At 34.1% G+C, this 15,608-nt stretch overlaps 1 protein-coding gene across 2 annotated transcripts in view; it reads left to right on the top strand.

The window, feature by feature from the left end:
- Positions 1-15,608, top strand: part of LOC137398913 (rab GTPase-activating protein 1-like) — a 95,908-nt gene that overhangs the window by 67,946 nt on the left and 12,354 nt on the right. For both annotated transcript variants that reach the window (XR_010979055.1, XM_068085076.1), the window contains exons 14-18: positions 1,246-1,434; positions 9,417-9,542; positions 11,408-11,593; positions 13,057-13,185; positions 15,172-15,264. Coding sequence is in view for 1 of the 2 variants with exons in the window: in XM_068085076.1 (XP_067941177.1) it covers positions 1,246-1,434; positions 9,417-9,542; positions 11,408-11,593; positions 13,057-13,185; positions 15,172-15,264 (723 nt within the window). In the remaining variant the exon portion in view is untranslated. The remainder of the gene's footprint in view (positions 1-1,245; positions 1,435-9,416; positions 9,543-11,407; positions 11,594-13,056; positions 13,186-15,171; positions 15,265-15,608) is intronic.

Genomic DNA, 15,608 nt, shown 5'->3' with positions numbered 1-15,608 from the left:
TGACGCAAAATATACTGGAAAATTATAATTAGCATCATAAAATTCTTTATTTGCATCTCAATCATTGATGACCTACCATATCGATTTTTTCGCTATATCATTCTAATAATATTTATTATTATAACGAAGGAAGTAGATAAAGGTGTTTGAAAACTGTTACAAATGGAAGCAAAATTTCTGGTCTAACATCCTGTTCAAGAATTAATTTGATTGGTTCATGCTGTTACTTAAAAACAGTTTTTGGTAACAAAGCTTTGTGAATGCCGGAAAACTGGCCGTTAGGATTCTGACACACCTTACGCAATGCCGGAAAACCGGCCGTTAGGGTTCAAAGGGTTAAGCATGGTTCACACTATATCTCCTTTTGGTTGTCCTTTCGGCGTTCATCGTCAACTATGTGTTATGGGGACCGATGGCATCAATGAAGCAACGCGGACACGCCAGGAAAGTTTGCAGTTGTCAAACTTTCCCGATATTCCGCTGAGCATCGATGACAGCCTGTACAATGTGAACCATTTCAGCGATAGTAATTCACAGTCGCTTATAGCGTGATTTATTTCCGTTTCCCATAGTCGCTCCGGGACTAGTATTTGATTCAAGCACGCGAAAATATAGAGGTTTCTCCACGAAAAGTTTGAAAAAAAATTGAGAACACTACATCAAGGAGTGTTTGCTAATGCAAATGCGGGTAGTACACAGCTGGGTTCGTGATAGTGTGAACAGTGTTATCATCGACGATCATCGAAGTTTCGCTGTATAAACACCAAGATGCGGCGATATAGTGTGAACCAGCCCTGTTTGAACAAACAATTTGCATTATTGATATATTAATATTCATAGTGTCTGGAAGAGACACAATGAATTAGTAGGGGTAACGAATGTAGTATTAATTAGCATATTAAACAATTGCATTCTAACTATTTTGTTTGCAGTTAGGTTTTTGATAGTTACCGAATGACCATCTTTGTTAACCAGATTTTTTTACTTTTGAAAAATATTTAATTTGGGTGTATTTTATCTTGGCATTGTTTGCATAAATTTTATTTTTTATTCAAAATTATAAAAGCTAAATTCTATTCTAAACTTAATTGGATTGATGATCAACTGGAAACCTTAAAAATTGATTTAAGAGTTGGTTTGTTTTTGTGGCATCAACGCCGAGATACGACGATATACTGTGAACCATCCTTTACCCTCCTCCAATGTTCCTGCTGCTTAATGTCTGCGCTCTTTTCATTTTGGCAGGATTCTCCTGTACAAGACATAATATTACGAGACATGCATCGTACCTTCCCTGCCCATGATTATTTCAAAGATGTTGGGGGCGTCGGACAGGATGTCCTCTATAAGCTTAACAAAGCCTATAGCGTCTATGACGCGGAAGTAGGCTATTGCCAGGGGTTGTCCTTCCTCGTTGCTGCCCTTCTCTTACACGTAAGTTTTTAGAAAGAAAAACTAGACTTAACCTTGCACGCAATTCCAAATTTTTTATCTTAAAAATATTTTTTATTACATTTTATTTTTATCTTATTTTATTTACATTTTATTACATAAATTATTTCATTAAAATATTTTTTATTACAATTGAGCAGCCATTAGTAGTTTGACATAAGTATGTTAAAATTGTAGAAAACAACTAATTTAGTCGTTACTTTTTTAACTTTTCTGACTTGACTTGTTTTAGTTATCCTTGACTGCTGAGCTCCTGAGAATCTTTGTTAACCTTTTAATTGCCTTGTTGTAAATTTCTATTACCGTAAAATCTCTAATTGAACGCCATTGTCCTCTGTTTTTCAACCCTTCCCTCAAGGTAGCGGCCAAATAGAGGTGGCGCTCAAATAGTGACAGCATTCAGTTAGAGGTTTCACGGTATATAAAAATTAATTATATAATTTATTTGGATTGAAAACAATAGATTTGCAAGCATTGCAATAGCTTTAGAAAGATTGGAAAACGATGTAAGTATAAAAGCTAGCTAAGATACATTGCAGACACTCTGTTTCTACTTATTTGAACATTTTCCTTTATAAGAAACTAGCTGTGCTACCCGGCGTTGCCAGATTATTAAAAATCAGCTTACCCTAGGACACTTATGTATTCGCGGCATCTAACTTTCGCGTTTTCGCAGCAACAGCCTCTCGCGAAAATTTCATGAGCGAAACTAAACTATCATAACAAACGAGCGAAAACGCGAAATTAAATGGCTTTCTTCATTGATATTCACAACAAAATCGTCATATTAGAAATGCAGGGAATTTTCGTGTGTGGTTGGCTCATTGGGCAAGTTTTGCTAAACTCATTATAGCTAATACACCGACTGAGCAGCTTGGCAAAACAAATTAAGATAATAAATTTTTTTTGGAAAAGCCTAGACAAATGAAGAAGATGATGATATTAGTTTAGTCATTGAATTTGTAACTGATGAGGATGACAGTCTGGTAGGAAAAGTCATAAAATTGAATAATAATTATTGTGGTGATGAATTTTATTACCAACCAAAAGCAATAACAACCCGGTGCCATGGCCACCGCGGCACCGCGTGCTATAAATACTTGAATTCTAATATTGGTACCAATCAGTCACTGCGACTTTGACGTCATTGATAGTCTAGGAAACAAATGGCAGCAAGCGATCAAATTACATTATTGATCTAGCCTACACATTTCTACCTGCGGTTCACAAATACAAACTACCGTACTTTTCGGACAATTAGCAGCTACTTTTTTCTGATGATTTGAGCTATGCGGCTTATAGGTAGGCCTACACGGGTGCGGCTAATCACTGTGGCTTATTCTGTGACTTTTTCTTTCACCGCTAGGGCGCACTAACGGGAATCTCCAATTAGTGCACTTTTAGCTGTGAAAGAAAATACGAAATAATGCCTCACGGTACTGTCCCGTTAGGCACTAAGTTAAAAAGCGTCGGATAATACGAAACTGTGCCGTTCTGCACTGTTCCGTTTTAAATGGCGTTAAAAAGCACAGTAAAATAAAGCACATGTAGCTTATATAGAGGTGCGGTTTATAGTCCAAACAGTACGGTAGTCCCAAATTGAAAAATATTTCGTACCAGCGAACTGGACCTGAGTAATCTAATGTTTGTTCCACTGCATTTATTTTCACATCACTATATTTTCGCACTCATCAGAGCTGCGAAATTAAGTTCCAGCGAAATTTTACTCTGTATGCTACTCACGAAACTAAATACTAGCGAAATATAAGTGTCCTAGGGTATAAACAATGAGAGGTAATGAGAGTTGCCTGCCACTTGCTATTATTAGCCTGGCACATTTCCGATGGATAATTTAAGTAAGCTTACTAATAAGAGCTACGGCTTATGCGGAGCTACGCCATTACTTTTCGTCATGACCATAAGCGCTAGCCTATTTGCTCCCATATAGCGACATATATGGCCTAGCGAGTCTATCAACCCTTGTGGCCGAATCGGCACAGCGTTGTCTGGTGAACAGGACGGTCTGCGATCAAATCTTCTCTGGTACGGACTCTTTATTTTAAGATACTAATAGACATAGCTGAGCGAACCTACAGACGACATACGACCAACTTTGAGAAATATATAAATAGATGTCCAACACTGACCATTGTCAGCATAATAGATCATCTTTAGTGCCTACTTGTTGTTTTTCTGAGGCAAATTGTCCTGCCAACTATTACATCAATATTTTAATCTTCCTTTGTTATATTTGTCAACTTTTCTAATCTAGTCACTCTTTCAGCACAGTCAAACCTCTCGCAATACAGTCAGAACTTTCTCAATACAGGCAGAACTCTCTCAACACAGTCAAAACTCTCTCAACACAGTCAAACTTATCTAAATACAGTCAAACCTCTCTCTATACAGTCAAACCACTCTCTATACCGTCAAACCTTTTTAAATACGGTCAAATCTCTATAAATACAGTCACAACTCCTCTCAACGCAGTCAAACCTCTGTATAGACAGTCAAACCTCTCTCAATACCGTCAAAAATTTCTCAACACAGTAAAACCTCTCTAAATACAGTCAAAACCTCTATAAATACAGTCAAACCTCTCTCCATACAGTTGAACCTTTCTCAATACAGTAAAATCTTTAAACATTCTTAAATCTAGCTTCAGAACCGTTCGCAACTCCATAGAAAACCATTTTATTATTATTTATAAATGGTATCACTGGTTTTGTCGTTTTATCAATCTTGAGGTGCATTCAAACTTGACCGGACTTGTTATTAGTCCAAGGAATTGAGCTGATGTTTTGGTTGCAAGTTAAAATTTCTCTGTAACAAGAAACTAGAGTGGTCGGCAATTTCTTGGCGCAAAAGAATCTCCCGTTGCCATAGATGGCAATGGGATTTCATGGGTTTCCCTTAATTTCATGGGATTTCATGCTTCAAATGGGATTTCAGAACAAATGTTTGTTCTAAAATCAGATTGTTCCAGATTGTGGGCGAGTCAAGAATGGAAAGGTGACACCACCGATCATAATAAACACAAAAATTATATGCATTCTCACAAACTTCAAAGGTTTCCAGATTGACTCACTAACATGTTTTTTTGACTATATCTTAAATCAATGAGCTCACGGTAATTTGGCCAGAGGTAGTTTTAACCACTCATCTCGGTGGCTATTTCTAGGTAAAGCTGTTAATGTATGTTTAGCTTAGATATTAAAGCTTTTTTTGAAACTCTTTTAAAGCAAAAATGAAAAGAAAAATTAATAAAGATTAAAAATAAACTTACACAAAATTTTAGTAGATTTCATCGGAAAGTTTTGATAGTTTTTTATCATTTGTGATTGTTTTGATGTTTGAAGTGGTCTGACTGCCAGGATGTTTCAAGATTAAAATCAACAAAACTTGATTGTGGTTAAAATACTCAGAAGAAGAATTGGTGCCAAAATGACATCACTAGTTGCGCGGTTGTCTGACTCTCTCGTTATTGATATCAACTATTGCTTTTAAAGACAAAAATTACATTAAATTGAAGCTTGATGCCTTAGCTTTATATTGATAGTATTTTCATCAATTCAATGGTGTAAGTTCACCTTTGAATTGCAGAAAGATATATTTACAGTTTTGCAGAAACATTTGTTTTGCTATAGCTAATGCATATTTCATGAAAGCTCGTTGTGATCAATAGACATTTTTAATGCATTTTTATAAATGTGTTTGGAAAAGGTCAGATTGAGGTACGGTGGCAGTCGTAATTGTGGGATCGCTTAAAATAAGCATGTTGTTTTTTATTAATTCATAGTAAAGTATTAATTAGATGAATTATAGCAATATGCATATCAGTGACATCTGTATATCTGAGTACACATCTGTACACATCTGTACACATCTGTAGTGTACACATCAGTGAAGAGCTAAAGATATTCTACACAAGAATATTTTTAAATATTATGTGATGAAAAATATCATGTTATCATGTAATAACGGCTGCTACCCTTGTAGCTGAGGTGACAACTAATAGATGATTGAGAGACATGAGTTTACCACTACTAGTAGACCAGCCACTACTTTCAGTACTACAACTAACAGAATTAGCAATGTAGCTTTGCGCCAGAAAAAAACATAGCAAATAATTAGGATTCAGTACATTTAACCCTTTGAACCCTGTCGCTCCTGTCAGTGTGTGGCAGTAAACCTCAACAATTTGTCCAACGATCGGAAGTTTTTTAACTTTATTAAATATACCGTACTTTTCAGACTATTAGTCGCTACTTTTTTCTGATGATTTGAGCCATGCGGCTTATATAAGGTGTGGCTAATCTGTAGCTTTTTCTTTCATCGCTAGGGCGCATTAACCAGAATCTCCAGTTAGTGCGCCTCTAGCGGTGAAAGAAAATACGAAACAATGCCTAACGGTACTGTTCTGTTAGGCACTAGGTTAAAAAGCATTGGTTAATACGAAACAGTGCCGTTATGCACTGTTCCGTTTTAAACAGCAAATTTGCTGCCGCGTTAAAAAGCACCACCCTGAGTCCTGCGGCCTACACAAAGGTGCGGCCTATGTATTGTTTTATTATCGTTTTGGAAAATAAAGCAGATGCGGCTTATATAGGGGTGCGGTTTATAGTCCGAAAAGTACGGTATCTAAATGTGCTAATGCAATGATATTTGGTAAACCACGGGTGAGAAAGTCTGACAACACACAGCAGATGTTACCAAATATAGTAAAGTGTTTCACCATTCTTTGAGCTAAAACCATAAATTATTGTACGATTTTAAAAACTTCTAAAAATGTTTACAGTAGCATCATTTCCATTGAGCACATGTTCATCATCGTTTCATGACTCAAATTAATCTGGAAAATTATAGTTGGTAGCATATTTTTCATTTGCATCACCATCATCCATGACCTATCAACAACCTCATTTTTTTCGCCATATTGTCTTAGATAATTGTTATTATTACGAAGGAAGTAGATAGAGATATTTGGAAACGGCTAAAAATGGAAGTGAAATTTTTGGTCTGATGCTCTGTGCAAGAATTAATTTGATGGTTTACGCTGTTACCTAAAAACAGCATTTGTATACAGAACCATGTGAATGCTTGTGAATGTCGGTTTTCTAGCCCTTAGGGTTTCTGACACACCCTATGCAATGTCGGAATAATAGCTGTTAGGGCTCAAAGGGTTAAAGATATTTTCATTACACAATGCGGTCGCTAAAACATGAAATATCATGTTTTAGCAAATATCATGACTACCGTAAGTCCTTATGCTCAAGCCACGCGGCCTGTCGTTGGGCGCCGCTTCTAGTTCAAGGTCATAGACCGCGGCTACAGCCAAGTTTTTAAAACTTATGTGGGGCTCAGGGCAGCTTCTTAATAAATGCGGTCTCTGCTCAGTTCCACACTATAACCATAAAATCGCAGTCCTGATACACTTTTATGTACGGGGTTTTGGCGACCTACTCGTTTATTTTCAAGGTCATGTTTATGGAATACTTTAGAATAAAGAAGAATTTATCGCTCATGTTTAACTCGCCACAGTCATAGGTAATTAACACCTTTTCATTCTTGACCGGCATCTTTCCATAAATGTGAAGCCCTCTAACAGTGCAATAAAAATCTAGCTGAGACATGGCAAATAAGTTATTGATGCAAGGGTTTAGGAATTTTAATTCGAACTTGGAAGTAAAAGAAAATTCTTTTCACGTGTACTGATGTAGCCTGGTTTCTTATGCAAGAGGACGGGGGGGGGGTATAGCGAAACCTGTCTTAACACTCTCGCTCCCGAAGGGGGTCAAGGACGACAAAACCTCAGTCATTAGCTGCGGTCTGTGGGCATACGCGGCTTGTTGGAGGATTTTTTTTTTTCGTGAGTCATCTGTTTTTGAGCACAAGCCGCGCGGCTTGAGCATGAGGACTTATGGTATAGATTAAGCCATCCGCAGAAGCCAAATACCATCATGCCAAAATCATACGCGTTGAGCAGACTGTCATGAAAGCTTGGCGGAATATATCGGAAGTTTGACAGCTGTAATGTTTTCCGACGTATTCGTATTGTATCGGCATTTTATGGTAATCGGTTTACGCTGTGCATAGTCAATAGAGGACAACCCCAAAATATGGCAATACAATGTGAACTAGCTTTTTAGCTGGCTATAGCTGTGATTCTTGGGGTTTTGCAATGTGCCGCGAACTCATTGTTTAGTGGTTATAGATAAATGGGGGACCAAAGCTTGCGAGGATTGGAATTTTACATTAGTCGGTCTGTCATTTACCCCGTCACCATTTTCTTTAAGGATCATTTTTTAGCAGTTTGTCAGATTCGAATTCGTGCCAATCATTTTTTAACCTTCAATCTCAGGCATGGCTGACCTCAATTTCTAAAGTTGGCAGCTAACCTAGACTCGGGTTTGGCATAAGTGAAAGCTACAAAAACGTTATTACTGTATGTCTGTGAATTCCCTTGGTAATGAACATACATGTATGTAGAGTTGCTACCTCTCGAGTACTTGCTGACACTTCCTCACTTCTGATCACATCAGTAGAGGATGGTTTGAAGATTAACTGTCAGCGCAAATTTTTATTGCAGCAGATAACATGATAGATTGGGGTTTCAATAATGTTTTTGTGTAATGTTGATCTAAAACCAGGTTTTTAAAAAAAGATTTTGGTTGAGAAAATGAATAGAAGTATTAAAGATTTTTGCAAAATGCGATGCTGTATAATAATATTAAAATCGCTCATTTTTTAAATTACATGTATGTTATCTAAAAATTGTTCGTTCAAAATCTTTATTCATAATAGTAGAGAGTGCGTAAATGGGTTTTGGGGAGATGACTCTGGAGAATAGCTAAGTTTTACTGGCAATTTCTTAAATTTTCTATTTGTGTGAAGGAAGAATTTCTTGTTGGCGCACTCCACAAGATGTATGCAAAAGCCGATTGTTGTGATTCGATAATCGTTGGCATTGATATTGTAAGGCTTGCCAAAAAAGAACTCTATATCACAGATTGAAGTGTATTGTGAGTCTCATCTCCAAATCTGGTTTTCATTCTTTAAACATGAAAATCATTGCTGCTAATTGATATATTATGATTATATTAGTGTAAATAAATGTAGTTTTAAAATGTTGTCAGTTAACAAAATAATGTCTATTCTATCGGTCTCTGTGAAACTATAGACATCATAATCACACATTCGCTTGATCTGAACGTTTTAACCGCGATCAAGTTTTGTCAATTTTACTATTGAAAAATTCTGACAGTGAGATCACCTCAAACCTCAAAACTAAAGTCAAATAATAGAAAAATAGATTTCTCATAAAATATAGTAGAGTTGTGTGTAAGTTCATTTCTAGTTAAGCCTGAATAATTCAAATGCCCAGCAAATTGAGGAATTACAATCACTATATGTTATTATATTACACATCTCTCAAATTTCGTGTATAAGTATGTGTGTAGTTCCAGCTATAGCTATTAAAATATTGAAATAAGGGATCCGTATCGCAGAAAGTTTGATTCGGGTTCTCCGTTTGACCAGTCTGACGTCATACCAATTTAGCCACACTAGCTTCATGGATTCATTACGCGATATATGTCGCTATACGGGAGCAAATACGCTATCGCTTTTGGTCACGACGCAAAGTCATAGCATAACATCACAGAGAGTGATAGCTCATATTAGTAAGCTTACTCAAATTATGCACTGGCAATTGTCAAGCTAATAGCAAGTGGCAGGCAACTCTCATTACCTCTAATTGTTTATAAGCTGATTTTTAATACCCGAACAACGCCAGGTAGCACAGCTAGTTATATAATATATATACTATAGTACAATATTCTAAACATTGCGATCACTACTATAGTATTACTGCTATATCTGCTACTAATATTGTGGCTGATATTATTATTATTACTAAAACTCAAACTTTGTATTGTTATTATTCATGTTATGTGTTTGCGCAGATGCCGGAGGAGCAAGCATTCGCTGTACTAGTCAAGATTATGTTCGACTATCAGCTACGCAACTTTTACAAAGACGGTTTCCATGACCTTCAACTTAGGTTTTATCAGCTGGAGCGGCTACTGCAGGTATTCTGAATATGATGGATAGCATTCACAATGTTCCGGAACAAAAAAATATGCTTTTGAATGATAACAACTAAGTGATATTGTCAAGGTTTAACATTATTCAAGTGAAAAATTCTAATATTTGTCGGTTGCTCCATTGCACCTTATCAACTCTTTAGCTACCAAAATGATTTTTATCGAGGCATATTAAGACACAAGCTGAATATATACTAGGTGAATACCCATCATTCCCCAGGTAATAAAAAGGTTTTTGCATAGAAAATTTGTTTTTAATTGGTCAAGTTTATTTACCCAATGAATTTGAGTAACTTAAGCTAGTCTAAATATGATGTGCTAATCTATTGTATAGCAAAGTGACCGCATGACCTGCTAGTGTAGTAGACCATTCGTAGCCATGTAGTAGGCCTGTAAGCAGATCTGTAGGTTCTAAGTTCAAATCCTGTGCGAATCGCATTTTTCGTTTCTAAAACTTTATCGCTTTAACTGGACACACTACGGACAAAAGACAAACACAGAGATTTATGTATATAGATTCAGCCCATCCTTATATTTAACAATGGCGCATATGAGTTATCATAATTTTTTAAACCACGCAGTCTATAAAAAGGATTTTGATTACCAGTTAATCAGTGTAAAATTTTACATCAGCTGATGCTATAAAAACAAGTATGCAAATGTGTTGCAGAATGAACTTGAACATTCTCCCATCCCTCCCCTCTTACCATAAGAAACCACTTCAGCGTATTCCGAGTCAAACGGTTTATCAGTATTACTATAGCTTATGGCATTATTCTTATTGTTAAATATAAAATAATCTCTGTCCCCCTAGTACTTTTTTGTGATAAACAATCAATAACCAATCAGAAATCAATTTATCTACAATTGAGGAAGTCTTGGTAGCTGTTATGTGTCTGACACGGCTTGCGAAGAAGAAATTGTGATAAATAATTAATGCTTTTGCAAAGCAAAACTTAGCGCAACGTCAGCTGTAAACATGTTTTCTATTGGCTCATCGCATGCAGAAAATTGTTCCCTTTACGTTCAAGTACAATCACAATAGGTTCGATATAATTAACTACTCACCAATCAGATATGGTTTTTACAAAGCCTGCTAAGGTTGCAGCACATGGCTCTTGGCCTTACGCAAAAAGTTTTATTTATTTGTGATATTATATATATTATAATGTTATATATAATATTATGTTATAATATTTATAATGTAATATTATAAATATATATATTTTATATATATAATAATATTTTATATATATAATTTATTTATTATATATTTTATATTATATATATTAATTTAAATATATATAAATATATATATAATATTATTATATATATTTGTTTATAAATCAATATATATAATAATACAAATTTGAGTAGCTGTCATGTATCATAACAGCGCTTGTATTGTATATATATAAATATATCTATATAATATTATTATATTTATTTATAAATCAATATATACATAATCATATTATATACATATATTTATTATTTTGAAAATAATTCAAAACTTTTTAGCAGTAATAATAATGCTTCAAGCTATAGTAATATCTATAACTTGGAACATGGTCAATTTTTTACTGATAGTAAAAGCAGATGGGGTCGAAAAAGTGTCTGAGCTCATTCTGCAACACATTTGTAGCCTTTTTTATGACATCAGTTGATGTAAAATTTTATGCTGAATAATTTGATATCAAAACCTTGTTCATAGATCATTTGGTTCAAAAGTTATGACAATTTATATGTGCTATTGCCAAATATTAGGTTTTAGCAAATTTTTAATGGTGTTCCTGTAAAAAAATTCATTTATTAGCGAAAGAGGTAATGACATGGTATTTTTTGTTTAGCACCAAGTACCAGATCTCTACAGCCACATGTTGGACATGCAGCTCGAAGCCCACATGTATGCCAGCCAGTGGTTTCTTAGTCTATTCACAGCCAAGTTTCCTCTCTACCTAGTCTATAGGATCATAGACCTCTTCCTCTGCAATGGCATCAACACCATCTTCAACGTGGCCATTGCATTACTCAAGGTTAGTACAGTTTCATTCTTATCAATTATAATAATAATAATGGCAGATATTCAGTGAAAATGAAAAAAGTTAAATTTATTAAAGTTACTAAAGATTGTTAGTAAATGTTTCTAAAAATCTGCTTATAAAATTCAAATTTTAATGTAATTTTATATTTAAATTTTAATTTTTAATTAAAATAAGTTCTAAATCTTATTTTTGTAAAAGAAATGATGTGATTTTAATAAGTGTACTTATTGAATGTCATTGACAAGTATGTATTTACCAGATAAAGAACTTGATGTCGTTTAAAAAGCAATTGTGTTTTTGGGAGTTATCTTTCCATGGTAAAAGGAAAAATTGCTTGGCGGTAAAAGTAAATATGGTGTTTCAGTAGCTCTATAATGTTTATTACAATTAATACTAATTTATTATAGAGGAGGGTCAGCAATATTTGTCTCTTATTACCCACAAACCATCAACTTTTCTAAATGTAATAGTAAGTGTTTCAACTACACGTTAAAGGGGCACCTGTACATAACCATGATTTATCATGACAACTCTTGTACCATTGCTAAAAGTTTGTTCTCAGTGACTCCACTGACTTCGTTGATACTTTGTATACAATACTTTACAAAACATCACTTTGGTATCGACGTGTTGTCCCTATGCGCAGATTTCAATGAAGTATTATTCATTGTTATCTTAAACATTTTTATCACATGTCAAAGCAGGTACCGTAAAACCTCAAAGTGAACACAATGGAGATCTATTTTTCAACTCTCTCTCTATAGTGGCGTTCTATTAGAGGTCTTACGGTAACATGAAGTATCTATAGTGTTAACTAAAGGGCTTAAGAGGAAGCAAAGGCAGTATTAAGTGATACAATAATATATAAATGTTATGGTATAGTTAAATAAGAGTATTTATATCTAATTACGATAATATATAAATATTATTATGTATACTAATAATATTTATTAGTACAATATTATTAGCATATGCAATAATGTTGTACTAATAATATCTATTAGTTCAATATTGTATATTGTACTAATATACAATATTGTACTAATATTGTATATATAAAAATACAATAATATATAAATAAAAACATTTCTAATTGTTGGTTTTCCAGATTCCTTAAAGATCGACAGAATAGAGACATGTAAAACTGCAACTTGAACAGAGTAGCCGATATTAATAACGAGAGACACAGGCAGCCACACAACCAGTGATGTCATTTGAGCACATTTTTTTCAGATCATTTCAACCGAGTTTGGTCGATTTTGTTCTTAAGACTCCCGGTAGTCAGATCACCTCAAACATCAAAACTATCACAAATGATAGAAAAATACCAATTCTCTCTGATAAAATCAACTGAAAGTTTGTTAGTCAAGTCAAAACAGCTAAACAGAGACTTTTCTGTAGGTTTATTAGGATACCACGTAATCTTAATGCAAAGGTAATTGTGTGTGTTTCAGGACTCCAGACGAGAGTTGTTAGCTCTTGATTTTGAAGGAGTGCTAAAGTTCTTCCGTGTTACGCTTCCTAAGAAATACCGGGCTGAGACTGCTGCGAACCATCTTTTAGATATAGCCAACAGAACCAAGGTAAGTTTTTTCATCATTCGGCAAAATAAATCACTCTGTTTGCTCTGTAGTGCACAGGCACGGCAACATCACAGATCTTTAGTGTATAACCGTTCTACAAAGATTTGGTATTTTAGGTGGACGTCAAGTCTGAAAAAGACACTTTTGGGTGTGAAAATGATGCTGAAATCGGTTATGTAATTAACTCGACTAAAAATTTAGCCAATATGGGGCTTGAACCCATGACATTTAGCTTATTAGACTGACGCTCTAACCAACTAAGCTAATTGGCCACTTGATGTCAAGGTCTTAAAATACGATTTGGAAGGGACACGAAAATGTTGGGGAACTTTTGGCTTGATTCATGGACATCCAGTTCACTAGAATGAAACTTTAACCAGCTGAGCAAATCGACCAGATGGCCAAAATGCCTTGAAGATTATTTTGAAATTAGACAACTGAAATGTTGATCAAAATGGAACTCCAACCATGATATTCAGCATTTCAGCCACTCTAACCAACTGAGCTAATCGAACATTTTCTAAACCTTTATTTTTTCACCCTGGCAATGTCGGGTATGTTTGCTAATGATACTATAATTTGGTAGAATATTCCTGATGCTTCTATCATCCGATTAGTTTGTTACCAAAAGTAGATAATCTCCTCAAATTTCTAAGTTTGTTTAACTCTATGCAAGACCTTGACAGGCCATTATATTGTTTGCGTTGGTACTGGGCAGATCTGCAGTAAGTAATATCAGCCCAAAGGTAATAAATACAAATCTACTGTCATTGATTTGACAACAAATAGCGGTATTTCTACTATTGTGTGAAAAATCTATTTTTATTCACTAGCTAAGTACATACATACAGTGTAGGCCTACACACTGTACATACATACAGCGTACATACATACAGCATACGTACATACATATGTACAGCGTACATACATACATATTAGTAAAAAACTGTTTCTTATTTTACTCCATATTATTGTATTAAAAATTGCAATCTCGACTCAATTTCACTCATTTCCAACATGAACAATTTCAAAATTGGCTTCTGAACAGAGCTTCAAAGCTTTATTGTATATTTTATTATATAATAATATATGATATATATTATTATATATAATAATTATTATATATAATAGTATTATTATATATAAAACAGTAATATATAATAATATTATTGTATATAATAATTTATAATATTAATATTATTATAATATATTATTATATAGCAAATAATATATATTGTTTTATGTAATAATATATATTATTGGCTTTACATTTGGAGAATTTGCTTTATATATGGAGAACAATGTTCTTGCTGGTAACAGCTCTATAAACACTGCTATTATAAATTGGAACTGTTTACGAAACATCTCAGATGATTCTTTTAGTAATGAAATCTGTTAAAATCTTTTAATTTTAACAGACTTCAAGGGTTTAATAATTTAATCGCTTTCATCGTTAACCTGTTACCAGTATCGGCATCAATGTGGAAGTTCTGTGTTAAGATTGCTTTTTAAACAAATTTCTATTTTCAGCTACCTCATATCGAGCATTGTAATAATACCATAACAAATATGTGGCAAGTTTTCATCATTTTATTTAAAGGACTGATTTAATTCATATCTTAATGAAGTAGCTGATATACTTGGCCAAAGATTTTCGTGCTCTAGTCAGGAAGTAAACAATACATGTTCATAGGAACTTGTAGGAACTTGTTGAAACTTGTTTCAACCAATCACTGACTAGGAACCTAGTTTAATCTTTTCTTTAGTAACATCGCGCACTTAAATTTTATAATTTTTACTTACCAAGTGAGCTATTTTAGTTGTATTTTATGTAATACAAGCAATGAGCCATGCCACTCTACAACTATGAATCTGGTATATGGATCAGATTAGCTTTTATGCAGGATTGTTAGATCTGGTTCTGCACTGGAGCATTCCTAGTATTTATACTGACATTTGTTGAGCAGGAGTTGTGTTCTCTTGTAGATTCAGTCTAGGAAGTTACAAAAGTATGAACAGGAGTATCTTGCCATTCAGGCCGCTCAAATGAAACAGGAAGACCCTGTTGATATGTTCAAGGTATTTGTTAGATTTATAATTGTATCTTAATGTATGTCTGTGGTTTCTTTCCTTTCTTGATATTTTTAGTTGTATCATTACAAAATAAAACAATTTGTACGTATTTGTGACTGTCTAGATATTTGTTATCTCTGTGTATAGTTGGTAACTTTTTACATCTCTGATTTTCTTTATGTACAGTCAAAGTTCGATATGGTGAAGTTAATCCACTTTAATATTTGCATCAGATCTTAAAACCATCATATTAACGGGCAAACTTTCATATATAAATATATCATATTTTGTTTAATTTGTTTCAGAAACAAAAAACCTGATAAGTTTGAGTAATTACATATAGCCGTAAA

Source organism: Watersipora subatra, chromosome 6 (genome assembly GCF_963576615.1).
Source record: "Watersipora subatra chromosome 6, tzWatSuba1.1, whole genome shotgun sequence".
Classification (NCBI taxonomy): domain Eukaryota; kingdom Metazoa; phylum Bryozoa; class Gymnolaemata; order Cheilostomatida; family Watersiporidae; genus Watersipora; species Watersipora subatra.
Note: the sequence above shows the minus strand (reverse complement) of the source record. Positions and strands in the feature narration are given on the sequence as shown.